The sequence below is a fragment of the Mustelus asterias genome, unplaced genomic scaffold (assembly GCF_964213995.1).
Source record: "Mustelus asterias unplaced genomic scaffold, sMusAst1.hap1.1 HAP1_SCAFFOLD_1018, whole genome shotgun sequence".
Lineage (NCBI taxonomy): Eukaryota > Metazoa > Chordata > Chondrichthyes > Carcharhiniformes > Triakidae > Mustelus > Mustelus asterias.
Genome location: NW_027590963.1, coordinates 91,839 through 112,560, shown reverse-complemented (window position 1 = coordinate 112,560; position 20,722 = coordinate 91,839). Strand labels below are relative to the sequence as shown.

The following is a 20,722-nucleotide window of genomic DNA, read 5'->3' as shown; positions in this document are numbered from 1 at the left end:
AGCAGAGATTAGAGTTAGAAATTTAAGTAGGGAGAGGAAAACACTTTCATGTAACACAGGAGGCAGTGGTTTTGTGGTAATGTTGTTGATCCAGCAATCCACAGCGACCCAGACCTGTGCTCTGAGACACAGATTCATAGATTCCCTACAGTACAGATACAATACAGAGTCTGTACTAACCACAATCCCACCCTAACCCCACATATTTACCCTGCCAATTCTTGAAATCTCACATTTTCACCTCAACTACTTTCTGTGGGAGTGAATTCCACACATTCACCACCCCCTGGGTGAAGAAATTTCTCCTCATCTCAGTTCTGAAAGGTTTACCCCTTATCCTCAAACTATGACCCCTAGTTCTGGACTTCCCCACCATCGGGAACACTCTTTCTGAATCTACCCTGTCTAATCCTGTTAGAATTTTATAAGTTTCTATGAGATCCTCTCTCACTCTTCTAAACTCCAGTGAATATAATTCTAACTGACTTAGTCTCTCTGCATGGGTCAGTCCCACCATCCCAGGAATCAGCCTGGTAAACCTTTAAAAATAGAAGTGGGCGGCACGGTGACACAGTGGTTAGCACGGCTGCCTCACAGCGCCAGGGACCCGGGTTCACTGCTGCCTCACAGCGCCAGGGACCTGGGTTCACTGCTGCCTCACAGCGCCAGGGACCCGGGTTCCATTCCCGGTGGCACAGTAGTTAGCACTGCTGCCTCACAGCGCCCAGGAGGATTTGTCATGGTAAATTGTGGTTTAGTGTCCAAAGATATGCAGGTTAGGTGGATTGGGGGACTAGCAGGGTAAATACGTAGGGTTATGGGACTAGGGCCTGGTTGGGATTGTGGTTGGTGCAGACTCAATGGGCCAAATGGCCTCCTTCTGCACCAGAGGGATTCTATGATTCTCTGTACTCACTCTATGGCAATAACATCCTTCCTCGGAAAAGGAGACCAAAACTGCACACACTATTCTAGATGTGGCCTCACCAAGTCCCAGTATAATTGCAACAAAACATCCCTATACTCAAATCCTCTCGGCTCTGAAGGCCAACATACCATTTGTCTTCTTTACTGCCTGTTGTATCCGCCTTCAGCGACGAAGGAAATTTGGCATGTCAGCTACGACTCTCACCAACTTTTACAGATGCAGCATAGAAAGCATTCTTTCTGGTTGTATCACAGCTTGGTCTGGGCTCCTGCTCTGTCCAAGACCGCAAGGAACTACAAAAGGTCATGAATGAAGCCCAATCCATCACACAAACCAACCTCCCATCCATTGACTCTGTCTACACTTCCCGCTGCCTCAGCAAAGCAGCCAGCATAATTAAGGACCCCACGCACCCCGGACATTCTCTCTTAGAACATAGAACATTACAGCACAGTACAGGCCCTTCGGCCCTCAATGTTGCGCCGACCAGTGAAACCAATCTAAAGCCCCTCTAATCTACACTATTCCAATATCATCCATATGTTTATCCAATAACCATTTACATGCCCTTAATGTTGACGAGTCCACTACTGCTGCAGGCAGGGCATTCCATGCCCTTACTACTCTCTGAGTAAAGAACCTACCTCTAACATCTGTCCTATATCTCTCACCCTTCAATTTAAAGCGATGTCCCCTCGTGTTAGCCATCACCATCTGAGGAAAAAGGCTCTCACTATCCACCCTGTCTAATCCTCTGATCATCTTGTATGCCTCTATTAAGTCACCTCTTAACCTTCTCTCTAACGAAAACAACCTCAAGTCCCTCAGCCTTTCCCCATAAGACCTTCCCACCATACCAGGCAACATCCTGGTAAATCTCCTCTGCACCCTTTCCAATGCTTCCACATCCTTCCTATAATGCGGCGACCAGAATTGTACGCAATACTCCAAGTGCGGCCGCACCAGAGTTTGGTACAGTTGCAACATGACCTCCTGGCTCCGAAACCCAATCCCTCTACCAATAAAAGCTAGCACTCCTTACACCTTCTTAACAACCCTATCAACCTGGGTGCCAACTTTCAGGGATCTATGCACATGGACACCGAGATCTCTCTGTTCATCCACACTACCAAGTATCTTACCATTAGCCCAGCACTCTGTAATCCTGTTACTCCTTCCAAAGTGAATCACCTCACACTTTTCCGCATTGAACTCCAATTGCCACCTCTCAGCCCAGCTCTGCAGCTTATCTATGTCCCTCTGTAACCTGCCACTTCCCTCCGCACTGTCCACAACTCCACCTTCTTCCTTTGGGAAAAAGATACAAAAGTCTGAGGTCACAGTTTGTTCTCACTGGAACGACGGAGGTTGAGGGGAGACCTGATAGAAGTCTACAAGATTATGAGGGGCATGGACAGAGCGGACAGTCAGAAGCTTTTTCCCAGGGTGGAAGAGTCAGTTACTAGGGGGCATAGGTTTAAGGTGCGGGGGGCATAGGTTTAAGGTGCGAGGGGCAAGGTTTAAAGGAGATGTACGAGGCAGATTTTTTACACAGAGAGTGGTGAATGCCTGGAACTCGTTGCCGGGGGAGGGAGTGGAAGCGGATGCGGTAGTGACTTTTAAGGGGCATCTTGGCAAATACATGAATAGGATGGAAATAGAGGGATATGGTCCCTGGAAGGGTAGGGGGTTTTAGTTCAGTCGGGCAGCATGGTCGGTGCAGGCTTGGAGGGGCCGAAGGGCCTGTTTCTGTGCTGGAATTTTCTCTGTTCTTTGTGCTTTTCTTTGTCACCTACCAACCGACTCGAGAACAGCTTCTTCCCTGCTGCTGTCAGACTTTTGAATGGACCTACCTCGCATTAAGTTGATCTTTCTCTACACCCTAGCTATGGCTGTAACACTACATTCTGCACCCTCTCCTTTCCTTCTCTATGAACAGTATGCTTTGTCTGTATAGCGCGCAAGAGACAATACTTTTCACTGTTGTTAATACATGTGACAATAATAAATCAAATCCAATGGAGTACCTGGATCTGAATTGCTGGAACCCTCGAGGCTACAGGCCAGGAAAGGTGGGGTGGCCGGCACAGACAATGGGGTGAATGGCCTCTTTCTGCACTCTAATCTTTTTCTGTTCCCTGTGTTCGATGATGGAGCATCTACAGACCGCTGGGGTAGAGAATCCCAGAATTTAACAACCCTATGAGGTCATTTCTGCTCACCTTGGTCTTTCACAACAGGGTTTTTACAGCCAGGTTCCCCCCGACCTGGACACTTGGGAGCCACGTTTTGCAAACCTGACCTCTCTCATCACTTGGTCACAATTATGGGCGGCACGGTGACACAGTGATTAGCACTGCGGCCTCACAGGGCCAGGGACCCGGGTTCACTGCTCCCTCACAGCGCCAGGGACCCGGGTTCACTGCTCCCTCACAGCGCCAGGGTCCCGGGTTCACTGCTGCCTCACAGCGCCAGGGACCCGGGTTCACTGCTCCCTCACAGCGCCAGGGACCCGGGTTCACTGCTGCCTCACAGCGCCAGGGACCCGGGTTCACTGCTGCCTCACAGTGCCAGGGACCCGGGTTCACTGCTGCCTCACAGCGCCAGGGACCCGGGTTCACTGCTGCCTCACAGTGCCAGGGACCCGGGTTCACTGCTCCCTCACAGCGCCAGGGACCCGGGTTCACTGCTGCCTCACAGCACCAGGGACCCGGGTTCACTGCTGCCTCACAGTGCCAGGGACCCGGGTTCACTGCTCCCTCACAGTGCCAGGGACCCGGGTTCACTGCTGCCTCACAGCGCCAGGGACCCGGGTTCACTGCTGCCTCACAGCGCCAGGGACCCGGGTTCACTGCTGCCTCACAGCGCCAGGGACCCGGGTTCACTGCTCCCTCACAGCGCCAGGGACCCGGGTTCACTGCTCCCTCACAGCGCCAGGGACCCGGGTTCACTGCGGCCTCACAGTGCCAGGGACCCGGGTTCACTGCTCCCTCACAGCGCCAGGGACCCGGGTTCACTGCTCCCTCACAGCGCCAGGGACCCGGGTTCACTGCTCCCTCACAGTGCCAGGGACCCGGGTTCACTGCTGCCTCACAGTGCCAGGGACCCGGGTTCACTGCTCCCTCACAGCGCCAGGGACCCGGGTTCACTGCTCCCTCACAGTGCCAGGGACCCGGGTTCACTGCTGCCTCACAGTGCCAGGGACCCGGGTTCACTGCTCCCTCACAGCGCCAGGGACCCGGGTTCACTGCTGCCTCACAGCGCCAGGGACCCGGGTTCACTGCTGCCTCACAGGGCCAGGGACCCGGGTTCACTGCTCCCTCACAGCGCCAGGGACCCGGGTTCACTGCTGCCTCACAGTGCCAGGGACCCGGGTTCACTGCTGCCTCACAGCGCCAGGGACCCGGGTTCACTGTTCCCTCACAGCGCCAGGGACCCGGGTTCACTGCTGCCTCACAGCGCCAGGGACCCGGGTTCACTGCTGCCTCACAGCGCCAGGGACCCGGGTTCACTGCTGCCTCACAGTGCCAGGGACCCGGGTTCACTGCTCCCTCACAGTGCCAGGGACCCGGGTTCACTGCTCCCTCACAGCGCCAGGGACCCGGGTTCACTGCTCCCTCACAGCGCCAGGGACCCGGGTTCACTGCTCCCTCACAGCGCCAGGGACCCGGGTTCACTGCTCCCTCACAGCGCCAGGGACCCGGGTTCACTGCTGCCTCACAGCGCCAGGGACCCGGGTTCACTGCTGCCTCACAGGGCCAGGGACCCGGGTTCACTGCTGCCTCACCGTGCCAGGGACCCGGGTTCACTGCTGTCTCACAGCGCCAGGGACCCGGCTTCACTGCTGCCTCACAGTGCCAGGGACCCGGGTTCACTGCTGCCTCACAGGGCCAGGGACCCGGGTTCACTGCTGCCTCACAGCACCAGGGACCCGGGTTCACTGCTGCCTCACAGCGCCAGGGACCCGGGTTCACTGCTGCCTCACAGTGCCAGGGACCCGGGTTCACTGCTGCCTCACAGCGCCAGGGACCCGGGTTCACTGCTGCCTCACAGCGCCAGGGACCCGGGTTCACTGCTGCCTCACAGCGCCAGGGACCCGGGTTCACTGCTGCCTCACAGTGCCAGGGACCCGGGTTCACTGCTCCCTCACAGGGCCAGGGACCCGGGTTCACTGCTCCCTCACAGGGCCAGGGACCCGGGTTCACTGCTGCCTCACAGCGCCAGAGACCCGGGTTCACTGCTGCCTCACAGCGCCAGGGACCCGGGTTCACTGCGGCCTCACAGCGCCAGGGACCCGGGTTCACTGCTGCCTCACAGCACCAGGGACCCGGGTTCACTGCGGCCTCACAGCACCAGGGACCCGGGTTCACTGCTGCCTCACAGCACCAGGGACCCGGCTTCACTGCTGCCTCACAGCGCCAGGGACCCGGGTTCACTGCTGCCTCACAGCGCCAGGGACCCGGGTTCCATTCCCGGTGGCACAGTAGTTAGCACTGCTGCCTCACAGCGCCCAGGAGGATTTGTCATGGTAAATTGTGGTTTAGTGTCCAAAGATATGCAGGTTAGGTGGATTGGGGGACTAGCAGGGTAAATACGTAGGGTTATGGGACTAGGGCCTGGTTGGGATTGTGGTTGGTGCAGACTCAATGGGCCAAATGGCCTCCTTCTGCACCAGAGGGATTCTATGATTCTCTGTACTCACTCTATGGCAATAACATCCTTCCTCGGAAAAGGAGACCAAAACTGCACACACTATTCTAGATGTGGCCTCACCAAGTCCCAGTATAATTGCAACAAAACATCCCTATACTCAAATCCTCTCGGCTCTGAAGGCCAACATACCATTTGTCTTCTTTACTGCCTGTTGTATCCGCCTTCAGCGACGAAGGAAATTTGGCATGTCAGCTACGACTCTCACCAACTTTTACAGATGCAGCATAGAAAGCATTCTTTCTGGTTGTATCACAGCTTGGTCTGGGCTCCTGCTCTGTCCAAGACCGCAAGGAACTACAAAAGGTCATGAATGAAGCCCAATCCATCACACAAACCAACCTCCCATCCATTGACTCTGTCTACACTTCCCGCTGCCTCAGCAAAGCAGCCGCATAATTAAGGACCCCACGCACCCCGGACATTCTCTCTTAGAACATAGAACATTACAGCGCAGTACAGGCCCTTCGGCCCTCGATGTTGCGCCGACCTGTGAAACCAATCTAAAGCCCATCTAACCTACACTATTCCAATATCATCCATATGTTTATCCAATAACCATTTACATGCCCTTAATGTTGACGAGTCCACTACTGCTGCAGGCAGGGCATTCCATGCCCTTACTACTCTCTGAGTAAAGAACCTACCTCTAACATCTGTCCTATATCTATTACCCTTCAATTTAAAGCGATGTCCCCTCGTGCTAGCCATCACCATCCGAGGAAAAAGGCTCTCACTATCCACCCTGTCTAATCCTCTGATCATCTTGTATGCCTCTATTAAGTCACCTCTTAACCTTCTCTCTAACGAAAACAACCTCAAGTCCCTCAGCCTTTCCCCATAAGACCTTCCCACCATACCAGGCAACATCCTGGTAAATCTCCTCTGCACCCTTTCCAATGCTTCCACATCCTTCCTATAATGCGGCGACCAGAATTGTACGCAATACTCCAAGTGCGGCCGCACCAGAGTTTGGTACAGTTGCAACATGACCTCCTGGCTCCGAAACCCAATCCCTCTACCAATAAAAGCTAGCACTCCTTACACCTTCTTAACAACCCTATCAACCTGGGTGCCAACTTTCAGGGATCTATGCACATGGACACCGAGATCTCTCTGTTCATCCACACTACCAAGTATCTTACCATTAGCCCAGCACTCTGTAATCCTGTTACTCCTTCCAAAGTGAATCACCTCACACTTTTCCGCATTGAACTCCAATTGCCACCTCTCAGCCCAGCTCTGCAGCTTATCTATGTCCCTCTGTAACCTGCCACTTCCCTCCGCACTGTCCACAACTCCACCTTCTTCCTTTGGGAAAAAGATACAAAAGTCTGAGGTCACAGTTTGTTCTCACTGGAACGACGGAGGTTGAGGGGAGACCTGATAGAAGTCTACAAGATTATGAGGGGCATGGACAGAGCGGACAGTCAGAAGCTTTTTCCCAGGGTGGAAGAGTCAGTTACTAGGGGGCATAGGTTTAAGGTGCGGGGGGCATAGGTTTAAGGTGCGAGGGGCAAGGTTTAAAGGAGATGTACGAGGCAGATTTTTTACACAGAGAGTGGTGGGTGCCTGGAACTCGTTGCCGGGGGAGGGAGTGGAAGCGGATGCGGTAGTGACTTTTAAGGGGCATCTTGGCAAATACATGAATAGGATGGAAATAGAGGGATATGGTCCCTGGAAGGGGAGGGGGTTTTAGTTCAGTCGGGCAGCATGGTCGGTGCAGGCTTGGAGGGGCCGAAGGGCCTGTTTCTGTGCTGGAATTTTCTCTGTTCTTTGTGCTTTTCTTTGTCACCTACCAACCGACTCGAGAACAGCTTCTTCCCTGCTGCTGTCAGACTTTTGAATGGACCTACCTCGCATTAAGTTGATCTTTCTCTACACCCTAGCTATGGCTGTAACACTACATTCTGCACCCTCTCCTTTCCTTCTCTATGAACAGTATGCTTTGTCTGTATAGCGCGCAAGAGACAATACTTTTCACTGTTGTTAATACATGTGACAATAATAAATCAAATCCAATGGAGTACCTGGATCTGAATTGCTGGAACCCTCGAGGCTACAGGCCAGGAAAGGTGGGGTGGCCGGCACAGACAATGGGGTGAATGGCCTCTTTCTGCACTCTAATCTTTTTCTGTTCCCTGTGTTCGATGATGGAGCATCTACAGACCGCTGGGGTAGAGAATCCCAGAATTTAACAACCCTATGAGGTCATTTCTGCTCACCTTGGTCTTTCACAACAGGGTTTTTACAGCCAGGTTCCCCCCGACCTGGACACTTGGGAGCCACGTTTTGCAAACCTGACCTCTCTCATCACTTGGTCACAATTATGGGCGGCACGGTGACACAGTGATTAGCACTGCGGCCTCACAGGGCCAGGGACCCGGGTTCACTGCTGCCTCACAGCGCCAGGGACCCGGGTTCACTGCTCCCTCACAGCGCCAGGGACCCGGGTTCACTGCTCCCTCACAGCGCCAGGGACCCGGGTTCACTGCTCCCTCACAGCGCCAGGGTCCCGGGTTCACTGCTGCCTCACAGCGCCAGGGACCCGGGTTCACTGCTCCCTCACAGCGCCAGGGACCCGGGTTCACTGCTGCCTCACAGCGCCAGGGACCCGGGTTCACTGCTGCCTCACAGTGCCAGGGACCCGGGTTCACTGCTGCCTCACAGCGCCAGGGACCCGGGTTCACTGCTGCCTCACAGTGCCAGGGACCCGGGTTCACTGCTCCCTCACAGCGCCAGGGACCCGGGTTCACTGCTGCCTCACAGCACCAGGGACCCGGGTTCACTGCTGCCTCACAGTGCCAGGGACCCGGGTTCACTGCTCCCTCACAGTGCCAGGGACCCGGGTTCACTGCTGCCTCACAGTGCCAGGGACCCGGGTTCACTGCTGCCTCACAGTGCCAGGGACCCGGGTTCACTGCTCCCTCACAGTGCCAGGGACCCGGGTTCACTGCTGCCTCACAGTGCCAGGGACCCGGGTTCACTGCTCCCTCACAGCGCCAGGGACCCGGGTTCACTGCTCCCTCACAGCGCCAGGGACCCGGGTTCACTGCTGCCTCACAGCGCCAGGGACCCGGGTTCACTGCTCCCTCACAGCGCCAGGGACCCGGGTTCACTGCTCCCTCACAGCGCCAGGGACCCGGGTTCACTGCTCCCTCACAGCGCCAGGGACCCGGGTTCACTGCTCCCTCACAGCGCCAGGGACCCGGGTTCACTGCTGCCTCACAGCGCCAGGGACCCGGGTTCACTGCTGCCTCACAGCGCCAGGGACCCGGGTTCACTGCTCCCTCACAGCGCCAGGGACCCGGGTTCACTGCTGCCTCACAGCGCCAGGGACCCGGGTTCACTGCTCCCTCACAGTGCCAGGGACCCGGGTTCACTGCTGCCTCACAGCGCCAGGGACCCGGGTTCACTGCTCCCTCACAGCGCCAGGGACCCGGGTTCACTGCTCCCTCACAGCGCCAGGGACCCGGGTTCACTGCTGCCTCACAGCGCCAGGGACCCGGGTTCACTGCTGCCTCACAGTGCCAGGGACCCGGGTTCACTGCTCCCTCACAGTGCCAGGGACCCGGGTTCACTGCTGCCTCACAGCGCCAGGGACCCGGGTTCACTGCTGCCTCACAGCGCCAGGGACCCGGGTTCACTGCTGCCTCACAGCGCCAGGGACCCGGGTTCACTGCGGCCTCACAGCGCCAGGGACCCGGGTTCACTGCGGCCTCACAGCGCCAGGGACCCGGGTTCACTGCTGCCTCACAGCGCCAGGGACCCGGGTTCACTGCTGCCTCACAGCACCAGGGACCCGGGTTCACTGCTGCCTCACAGCGCCAGGGACCCGGGTTCACTGCTGCCTCACAGCGCCAGGGACCCGGGTTCACTGCTGCCTCACAGCGCCAGGGACCCGGGTTCACTGCTGCCTCACAGCACCAGGGACCCGGGTTCACTGCTGCCTCACAGCGCCAGGGACCCGGGTTCACTGCTGCCTCACAGCGCCAGGGACCCGGGTTCACTGCTGCCTCACAGCGCCAGGGACCCGGGTTCGCTGCTGCCTCACAGCGCCAGGGACCCGGGTTCACTGCTGCCTCACAGCGCCAGGGACCCGGGTTCACTGCTGCCTCACAGCGCCAGGGACCCGGGTTCACTGCTGCCTCACAGCGCCAGGGACCCGGGTTCCATTCCAGCCTTGGGTCACTGTCTGTGTGGAGTTGCACGTTCTCCCCGTGTCTGCGTGGGTTTCCTCCGGGTGCTGCAGTGTCCCGGGATGTGTAGGTTAGGGTTTATTGGCCATGCTAAATCGTCCCTTAGTGTGGGCTAGGGGGCTTTGCGGAATAAGTCTGTGGGGTTATGGCGATAGGGCCTGTGTGAGATGCTCTGTCCGAGGGCCGGTGCAGATTTGATGGGCCGAATGGCCCTCTGTGCTGTATGGTTTGTGTGATAATGGAGGTGAGCAGATTGTCGTTGGGCTATTATAAAGTAACAGGGTTGTATTCCTCTCTGTGCAGCTGAAAGGTGACCAGGATGAGGTGCCAGGGCTGAATCTGGGTCAACTGGACCTGACCTCTGATGAGTTTATTCTGGATGAAGTGGACAGTGAGTATCATGTTTCGCAAATCTAGCTCGCGATGAGAATTACATTGTTTTCTTCCTCACGCAATATCTTCAGAAAATGCTGGAAAATCTCTGCAGGTCTGACAGCTTCTCTGGAGAGGGAGCAGAGCTGGCATTTCGAGACCTTTGAAGGGTCATCCAGACTCAGAACGTTGGTTCTATTCTCTCTCCACAGATGCTGTCAGACCTGCTGAGATTTTCCTGCGTTTTCTGTTTTTGTTTCAGATTCCAGCATGCGCAGTATTTTGCCTTTATCTGTACAATGTCTTCTTGGTTTAGGATTCTGTCAATGGAAATGCCAGGCTGGTACAGTTTAGATAATGAAAGTGTTTTGATTGGTATGGGACCAAGATGTCCCATAGAGATCCTCTTCACTCCCCAACAAGTTATATTTGTATAGCACCCTGTAACTCTGTAATCCATCATTAGGCTCTTCATCTGAAACTTGACGCCAGGTCAAAGTAAAGAAAGCTCGGCCAAAGACGTGTTTTCCAAGGCGTGTCTTAAGAGAGCAAAGAGGTGGACAGGTTTCGGGAGGGAATTCCAGAGCTTAGGACCCCAGGCAGCCAAAGACAGAACCACCAGTCGTGGAAGATAAAATAGGTGATGCTCAAGAGGCCAGAATTAACTCGAGTGAGAGGGAACTGAATGTATTATCTCCAAATTTGCATATGATACAAGGTTGGGTGGGAGGGTGAGCTGTGAGGAGGATGCAGAGATGCTTCAGCGTGATTTGGACAGGCTGAGTGTGTGGGTATCTGCATGGCAGATGCAGCATAATGTGGATAAATGTGAGGTTATCCACTTTGGTAGCAATAATAGGAAGATTATTTGAATGGGTGTAAATTGAGAGAGGTGGATACTCAGTGAGACCTTGGAGTCCTCGTGCATCAGTCGCTGAAAGTAAGCGTGCAGGTACAGCAGGCAGTAAAGAAGGCAAATGGTGTGTTGGCCTTCATAGTGAGAGGATTTGAGTATAGGGATAGGGATGTTTTGCTGCAATTGTACAGGGCGTTGGTGAGGCCACATCTGGAGTATTGTGTGCAGTTTTGATTTATTATTGTCACATGTATTATCATACAGTGAAAAGTATTGTTTCTTGCGCACTATACAGACAAAGCATACTGTTCATAGAGAAGGAAAGGATTGGGTGCAGAATGTAGTGTTACAGTCATAGCTAGGGTGGAGAGAAAGATCAACTTAGTGCGAGGTAGGTCCATTCAAAAGTCTGACAGCAGCAGGGAAGAAGCTGTTGACTCGGTTGGTACGTGACCACAGACTTTTTTGGTGTCCTTATCTGAGGTAGGATGTCCTTGCTATAGAGGGAGTACAGTGAAGGTTTACCAGGCTGATTCCTGGGATGGCAGGTCTGTCATATGAGGAGAGACTAAGTCGGTTAGGATTATATTCACTGGAGTTTAGAAGAGTGAGCGGTGATCTCATAGAAACTTATAAAATTCTAACAGGGTTAGACAGGGTAGATTCAGAAAGAATGTTCCCAATGGTGGGGGGTGTCCAGAACGAGGGGTCATAGTTTGAGGATAAGGGGTAAACCTTTTAGAACTGAGGTGAGGAGAAATTTCTTCACCCAGAGGGTGGTGAATGTGTGGAATTCACTCCCACAGAAAGTAGTTGAGGCCAAAACATTGTCTGATTTCAGGAAAAAATTAGATTTCGTTCTTGGGGCGAAAGGGATCGAGGGATATGGGGGGAAGGAGGGGATCAGGATATTGAATTTGATGATCAGCCAGGATCAGAATGAATGGTGGAGCAGCTGGAAGGGCCGAGTGGCCTCCTCCTGCTTCTAGTTTCTATGATTCTCTCTCGGCAAGTGGGGGGAGCTGATACAGAATCGGATAGATTCCGAATTGTTGGAGCCGCCGCGACCCTGGAATTGTAAAAGGAAAGTGGGCCATCAGGATCAGTGAACTGTGTTCAAACACGACCTCTCAACCTGGTGGAGCATTTCCTCCCCCAGCAAGGCAGAGTGAAGATTGTAAATCCTGTTTCTGTCTTCCAGCTCACATACAAGCAAACCTGGAAGATGAGCTGGTGAAGGAGGCATTAAAAACGGTGAGTTTCTATCCATTGGGAATCGGTTCGAGCTGATTGTAAAACCGCGGGTATAGCATTTACAGATTTACAATCAGCAAGCCGCAGGAATCTCCCTGTGGGAACTCTCTGGAACGTTTGAAGGAGTGCGGAATTTGAACTGTGTTTAAAATGGGACGAATTGTTCATCGAGGTGTCTGAATCACCATGGTAACCCTGAAAAGGACTGACTGGGATGTGCACGAGTTACTGGTGTTACAGAAAGAGACCATTTGGCCCATCGAGCCTGCACCAACTCTGACAGCGGGTCTAACCCAGGCCCCCACTCCCGCCCTATTCCGTAACCCCAGACATTTCCCCCACTAATCCATCTCACTGGCACATCTTAAAGTTTATTTATTATTGTCACAAGTCGACTTACATTAACACGGCTTACATTAACGGGACTTGAGAAGCTGAGTTAGAGAGAGAGATTGAATAGGTTGGGACTTTATTCCCTGGAGCGTAGAAGATCGAGGGGAGATTTGATAGAAGTGTATAAGATTTTGATGGGTATAGATAGAGTGAATGCAAGCAGGCTTTTTCCGCTGAGGCTAGGGGAGAAAAAAACCAGAGGGCATGGGTTAAGGGTGAAAGGAGAAAAGTTTAAAGGGAATATTAGGGGGGGCTTCTTCACGCAGAGAGTGGTGGGAGTGTGGAATGAGCTGCCGGATAAAGTGGTAAATGTGGGGTCACTTTTAACATTTAAGAAAAACTTGGACGGGTTCATGGATGAGAGGGGTGTGGAGGGATATGGTCCAAGTGCAGGTCAGTGGGACTGGGTAAAAAATGGTTCGGCACAGACAAGAAGGGCCAAAAGGCCTGTTTCTGAGCTGTAATTTTCTATGGTTCTAAGTTAATGTGAAAATCCCCTAGTCGCCACACTCCGGCGCCTGTTCGGGTACACTGAGGGAGAATTTAGCACGTCTTTCGGACTGTGGGAGGAAACTGGAACTCCCGGAGGAAACCCACGCAGACACGGGGAGAACGTGCAGACTCCACACAGACAGTGACCCAAGCCGGGAATTGAACCCGGGTCCCTGGTGCTGTGAGGCAGCAGTGAACCCGGGTCCCTGGCGCTGTGAGGCAGCAGTGAACCCGGGTCCCTGGCGCTGTGAGGCAGCAGTGAACCCGGGTCCCTGGCTCTGTGAGGCAGCAGTGAACCCGGGTCCTTGGCGCTGTGAGGCAGCAGTGAACCCGGGTCCCTGGCGCTGTGAGGCAGCAGTGAACCCGGGTCCCTGGCGCTGTGAGGCAGCAGTGAACCCGGGTCCCTGGCGCTGTGAGGCAGCAGTGAACCCGGGTCCCTGGCGCTGTGAGGCAGCAGTGAACCCGGGACCCTGGCGCTGTGAGGCAGCAGTGAACCCGGGTCCCTGGCGCTGTGAGGCAGCAGTGAACCCGGGTCCCTGGCGCTGTGAGGCAGCAGTGAACCCGGGTCCCTGGCGCTGTGAGGCAGCAGTGAACCCGGGTCCCTGGCGCTGTGAGGCAGCAGTGAACCTGGGACCCTGGCGCTGTGAGGCAGCAGTGAACCCGGGTCCCTGGCGCTGTGAGACAGCAGTGAACCCGGGTCCCTGGCGCTGTGAGGCAGCAGTGAACCCGGGTCCCTGGCGCTGTGAGGCAGCAGTGAACCCGGGTCCCTGGCGCTGTGAGGCAGCAGTGAACCCGGGTCCCTGGCGCTGTGAGGCAGCAGTGAACCCGGGTCCCTGGCGCTGTGAGGCAGCAGTGAACCCGGGTCCCTGGCGCTGTGAGGCAGCAGTGAACCCGGGTCCCTGGCGCTGTGAGGCAGCAGTGAACCCGGGTCCCTGGCGCTGTGAGGCAGCAGTGAACCCGGGTCCCTGGCGCTGTGAGGCAGCAGTGAACCCGGGTCCCTGGCGCTGTGAGGCAGCAGTGAACCCGGGTCCCTGGCGCTGTGAGGCAGCAGTGAACCCGGGTCCCTGGCGCTGTGAGGCAGCAGTGAACCCGGGACCCTGGCGCTGTGAGGCAGCAGTGAACCCGGGACCCTGGCGCTGTGAGGCAGCAGTGAACCCGGGTCCCTGGCGCTGTGAGGCAGCAGTGAACCCGGGTCCCTGGCGCTGTGAGGCAGCAGTGAACCCGGGTCCCTGGCGCTGTGAGGCAGCAGTGAACCCGGGTCCCTGGCGCTGTGAGGCAGCAGTGAACCCGGGTCCCTGGCGCTGTGAGGCAGCAGTGAACCCGGGTCCCTGGCGCTGTGAGGCAGCAGTGCTAACCACTGTGCCAGCGTGCCACCCATAACAGAACTGGAAGCTTGTTGTGGCCCAACGAGAGCTTTCTGTAGGTTCAGCATAGCTTTTGTACTCAGTATCTGCATTCATGGAGCCAATGCTGACTGCACTCAATACAGTTCTGGTCGCCGCACTAACAGAAGGATGTGGAGGCTTTGGAGAGGGTACAGAAAAGATTTACCAGGATGTTGCCTGGTATGGAGGGCATTAGCTATGAGGAGAGGTTGGAGAAACTTGGTTTGTTCTCACTGGAGCGACGGAGGTTGAGGGGAGACCTGATAGAAGTCTACAAGATTATGAGAGGCATGGGCAGAGTGGATAGTCAGAAGCTTTTTCCCCAGGGTGGAAGATTCAATTACTAGGGGGCACAGGTTTAAGGTGCGAGGGGCACGGTTTAAATGAGATGTACGAGACAAGTGTTTTACACAAAGGGTGGTGGGTGCCTGGAACTCATTGCCGGGGGGGAGGGAGTGAAAGCGGATACGATAATGAGTTTTAAGGGGCGTCTGGACAAGTACATGAATAGGATCGGAATAGAGGGATATGGTCCCCGGAAGGATAGGGGGTTTTAGTTCAATCGGGCAGCACGGTCGGTGCAGGCTTGGAGGGCCAAAGAGCCTGTTCCTGTGCTGTAATTTTCTTTGTTCTTTGTGCTGTCCGTCCACCTCCTGAGGAGTGCTTGGAAACGGCAGTAGCTGTCAGGGTTCCAGCTTCTGCACCCGGCTTCCACTGTTCCAACTGAGCGATTTCAGTAGTGCCAATGGTGTACACGTGACAGCGAGAGTTATCGAACTCCCAGCGTGGCTATCCGTCACTCTAGGACAGAAATTCCTGTTTTTATTAACTTTCGGGACTGTGTGAGTGTCATCGGAAATCTCTTTCCCTGCAGGGTGTGGATCTGAGACATTACTCCAAGCAGGTGGAGACAGAGTTACAGCACATTGAACACGCCTCCATTAAGGACTGTATCCTTTGAGATTAAAGATCTCCAACCCTCCCACTCCCCTCCCAGCCGCCGTACGCCTCGTTCAGATGCAAAGAACGTTCCAGGGAATCTGGTTTAAGATGCTCCCATTAATATCAAATGTGTCGGTTTTTTCTAATTATTCTGTGGGATGTGGCGAGACCAGCCTTTGTAACCCTCCCCGATGGCTCTCATTATAAATCACAGGCTGTGTGTATAGAATTCGGGGTCACAGATTGAGGATAAGGGGTAAACCATTTAGAACTGAGATGAGGAGAAATTCCTTCACCCAGAGGGTGGTGAATGTGTGGAATTCACTCCCACAGAAAGTAGTTGAGGCCAAAACGTTGTGTGATTTCGAGAAGAAATTAGATTTCGCTCTTGGGGCTAAAGGGATCGAGGGATATGGGGGGAAGGGGGGGGGGATCAGGATATTAAATTTGATGATCAGCCACGATCAGAATGAATGGCGGAGCAGGCTCGAAGGGCCGAATGGCCTCCTCCTGCTTCTAGTTTCTATGGGTAAAGGCGGCAGATATCCTTCCCTGAAGGGCATTAGTGAACCAGGTGGTTACGGTTTAAAAACACAGGGTTGATTATTTAAGATGGAGATGGGGAGAATTTGTTTCTCATAGATCAGCGGTCTCCAAAGTCCGATCCGGAAGTGACCCGCTGCGGGCTCGATGTGGCCTGCGGGCCGTAGTTTGGAGACCCCTGTCATAGATCATATAATCCCCACAGTGCAGAAGGAGGCCATTCGGCCCATCGAGTCTGCACCGACAACAATCCCAACGAGGCCCTATCCGCGTAACGACGGGTGTTTGCCATGCAAAACCCTCTGAAACTAAGGGGCAAATTAGCATGGCCAATCCACTGAACCAGCTCATCTTTCAGACTGTGGGAGGAAACCAGAGGAAACCCACGCAGACATGGGGAGAACGAGCAGACTCCGCACAGACAGTCACCCAAGCTGGGAATTGAACCCAGGTCCCTGGTGCTGTGAGGCAGCAGCGCTGACCACTGTGCCACCGTGTTGCTCTACTGGGGAGGGTCACAGATTCGATTTCAGCGTATTTAGAGTGTTCGGTTTTTAAAAATGTTTGTAACACACAGCGTGAGGTCTGAGTCCCTCGCACCGATATACACACCAAGTCTCTCACACCGATATACACACCGAGTCCCTCACACCGATATACACACCGAGTCCCTCACACCGATATACACACCGAGTCCCTCACACCGATATACACCGAGTCCCTCACACCGATATACACCGAGTCCCTCACACCGATATACACACCGAGTCTCTCACACCGATATACACACCGAGTCTCTCACACCGATATACACACCGAGTCTCTCACACCGATATACACACCGAGTCCCTCACACCGATATACACACCGAGTCCCTCACACCGATATACACACCGAGTCCCTCACACCGATATACACCGAGTCCCTCACACCGATATACACCGAGTCCCTCACACCGATATACACCGAGTCCCTCACACCGATATACACCGAGTCCCTCACACCGATACACACCGAGTCCCTCGCACCGATACACACCGAGTCCCTCGCACCGATACACACCGAGTCCCTCGCACCGATACACACCGAGTCCCTCGCACCGATACACACCGAGTCCCTCGCACCGATACACACCGAGTCCCTCGCACCGATACACACCGAGTCCCTCGCACCGATACACACCGAGTCCCTCGCACCGATACACACCGAGTCCCTCGCACCGATACACACCGAGTCCCTCGCACCGATACACACCGAGTCCCTCGCACCGATACACACCGAGTCCCTCGCACCGATACACACCGAGTCCCTCGCACCGATACACACCGAGTCCCTCGCACCGATACACACCGAGTCCCTCGCACCGATACACACCGAGTCCCTCGCACCGATACACACCGAGTCCCTCGCACCGATACACACCGAGTCCCTCGCACCGATACACACCGAGTCCCTCGCACCGATACACACCGAGTCCCTCGCACCGATACACACCGAGTCCCTCGCACCGATACACACCGAGTCCCTCGCACCGATACACACCGAGTCCCTCGCACCGATACACACCGAGTCCCTCGCACCGATACACACCGAGTCCCTCGCACCGATACACACCGAGTCCCTCGCACCGATACACACCGAGTCCCTCGCACCGATACACACCGAGTCCCTCGCACCGATACACACCGAGTCCCTCGCACCGATACACACCGAGTCCCTCGCACCGATACACACCGAGTCCCTCGCACCGATACACACCGAGTCCCTCGCACCGATACACACCGAGTCCCTCGCACCGATACACACCGAGTCCCTCGCACCGATACACACCGAGTCCCTCGCACCGATACACACCGAGTCCCTCGCACCGATACACACCGAGTCCCTCGCGCCGATACACACCGAGTCCCTCGCGCCGATACACACCGAGTCCCTCGCGCCGATACACACCGAGTCCCTCGCGCCGATACACACCGAGTCCCTCGCGCCGATACACACCGAGTCCCTCGCGCCGATACACACCGAGTCCCTCGCGCCGATACACACCGAGTCCCTCGCGCCGATACACACCGAGTCCCTCGCGCCGATACACACCGAGTCCCTCGCGCCGATACACACCGAGTCCCTCGCGCCGATACACACCGAGTCCCTCGCGCCGATACACACCGAGTCCCTCGCGCCGATACACACCGAGTCCCTCGCGCCGATACACACCGAGTCCCTCGCGCCGATACACACCGAGTCCCTCGCGCCGATACACACCGAGTCCCTCGCGCCGATACACACCGAGTCCCTCGCGCCGATACACACCGAGTCCCTCGCGCCGATACACACCGAGTCCCTCGCGCCGATACACACCGAGTCCCTCGCGCCGATACACACCGAGTCCCTCGCGCCGATACACACCGAGTCCCTCGCGCCGATACACACCGAGTCCCTCGCGCCGATACACACCGAGTCCCTCGCGCCGATACACACCGAGTCCCTCGCGCCGATACACACCGAGTCCCTCGCGCCGATACACACCGAGTCCCTCGCGCCGATACACACCGAGTCCCTCGCGCCGATACACACCGAGTCCCTCGCGCCGATACACACCGAGTCCCTCGCGCCGATACACACCGAGTCCCTCGCGCCGATACACACCGAGTCCCTCGCGCCGATACACACCGAGTCCCTCGCGCCGATACACACCGAGTCCCTCGCGCCGATACACACCGAGTCCCTCGCGCCGATACACACCGAGTCCCTCGCGCCGATACACACCGAGTCCCTCGCGCCGATACACACCGAGTCCCTCGCGCCGATACACACCGAGTCCCTCGCGCCGATACACACCGAGTCCCTCGCGCCGATACACACCGAGTCCCTCGCGCCGATACACACCGAGTCCCTCGCGCCGATACACACCGAGTCCCTCGCGCCGATACACACCGAGTCCCTCGCGCCGATACACACCGAGTCCCTCGCGCCGATACACACCGAGTCCCTCGCGCCGATACACACCGAGTCCCTCGCGCCGATACACACCGAGTCCCTCGCGCCGATACACACCGAGTCCCTCGCGCCGATACACACCGAGTCCCTCGCGCCGATACACACCGAGTCCCTCGCGCCGATACACACCGAGTCCCTCGCGCCGATACACACCGAGTCCCTCGCGCCGATACACACCGAGTCCCTCGCGCCGATACACACCGAGTCCCTCGCGCCGATACACACCGAGTCCCTCGCGCCGATACACACCGAGTCCCTCGCGCCGATACACACCGAGTCCCTCGCGCCGATACACACCGAGTCCCTCGCGCCGATACACACCGAGTCCCTCGCGCCGATACACACCGAGTCCCTCGCGCCGATACACACCGAGTCCCTCGCGCCGATACACACCGAGTCCCTCGCGCCGATACACACCGAGTCCCTCGCGCCGATACACACCGAGTCCCTCGCGCCGATACACACCGAGTCCCTCGCGCCGATACACACCGGGTCCCTCGCGCCGATACACACCGGGTCCCTCGCGCCGATACACACCGGGTCCCTCGCGCCGATACACACCGGGTCCCTCGCGCCGATACACACCGGGTCCCTCGCGCCGATACACACCGGGTCCCTCGCGCCGATACACACCGGGTCCCTCGCGCCGATACACACCGGGTCCCTCGCGCCGATACACACCGGGTCCCTCGCGCCGATACACACCGGGTCCCTCGCGCCGATACACACCGGGTCCCTCGCGCCGATACACACCGGGTCCCTCGCGCCGATACACACCGGGTCCCTCGCGCCGATACACACCGGGTCCCTCGCGCCGATACACACCGGGTCCCTCGCGCCGATACACACCGGGTCCCTCGCGCCGATACACACCGGGTCCCTCGCGCCGATACACACCGGGTCCCTCGCGCCGATACACACCGGGTCCCTCGCGCCGATACACACCGGGTCCCTCGCGCCGATACACACCGGGTCCCTCGCGCCGATACACACCGGGTCCCTCGCGCCGATACACACCGGGTCCCTCGCGCCGATACACACCGGGTCCCTCGCGCCGATACACACCGGGTCCCTCGCGCCGATACACACCGGGTCCCTCGCGCCGATACACACCGGGTCCCTCGCGCCGATACACACCGGGTCCCTCGCGCCGATACACACCGGGTCCCTCGCGCCGATACACACCGGGTCCCTCGCGCCGATACACACCGGGTCCCTCGCGCCGATACACACCGGGTCCCTCGCGCCGATACACACCGGGTCCCTCGCGCCGATACACACCGGGTCCCTCGCGCCGATACACACCGGGTCCCTCGCGCCGATACACACCGGGTCCCTCGCGCCGATACACACCGGGTCCCTCGCGCCCATACACACCGGGTCCCTCGCGCCCATACACACCGGGTCCCTCGCGCCCATACACACCGGGTCCCTCGCGCCCATACACACCGGGTCCCTCGCGCCCATACACACCGGGTCCCTCGCGCCCATACACACCGGGTCCCTCGCGCCCATACACACCGGGTCCCTCGCGCCCATACACACCGGGTCCCTCGCGCCGATACACACCGGGTCCCTCGCGCCGATACACACCGGGTCCCTCGCGCCGATACACACCGGGTCCCTCGCGCCGATACACACCGGGTCCCTC

At 56.8% G+C, this 20,722-nt stretch overlaps 1 protein-coding gene across 2 annotated transcripts in view; it reads left to right on the top strand.

Moving 5' to 3' along the window:
- The window catches only part of vps52 (VPS52 subunit of GARP complex), a 53,793-nt gene that overhangs the window by 1,489 nt on the left and 31,582 nt on the right, over positions 1-20,722 (top strand). The window contains exons 2-4 of one of the 2 annotated variants that reach the window (XM_078205818.1): positions 10,141-10,228; positions 12,267-12,319; positions 15,464-15,539. In XM_078205818.1, the coding sequence (XP_078061944.1) occupies positions 10,141-10,228; positions 12,267-12,319; positions 15,464-15,539 (217 nt within the window). The remainder of the gene's footprint in view (positions 1-10,140; positions 10,229-12,266; positions 12,320-15,463; positions 15,540-20,722) is intronic. The other variant, XM_078205819.1, reaches the window with a different exon arrangement.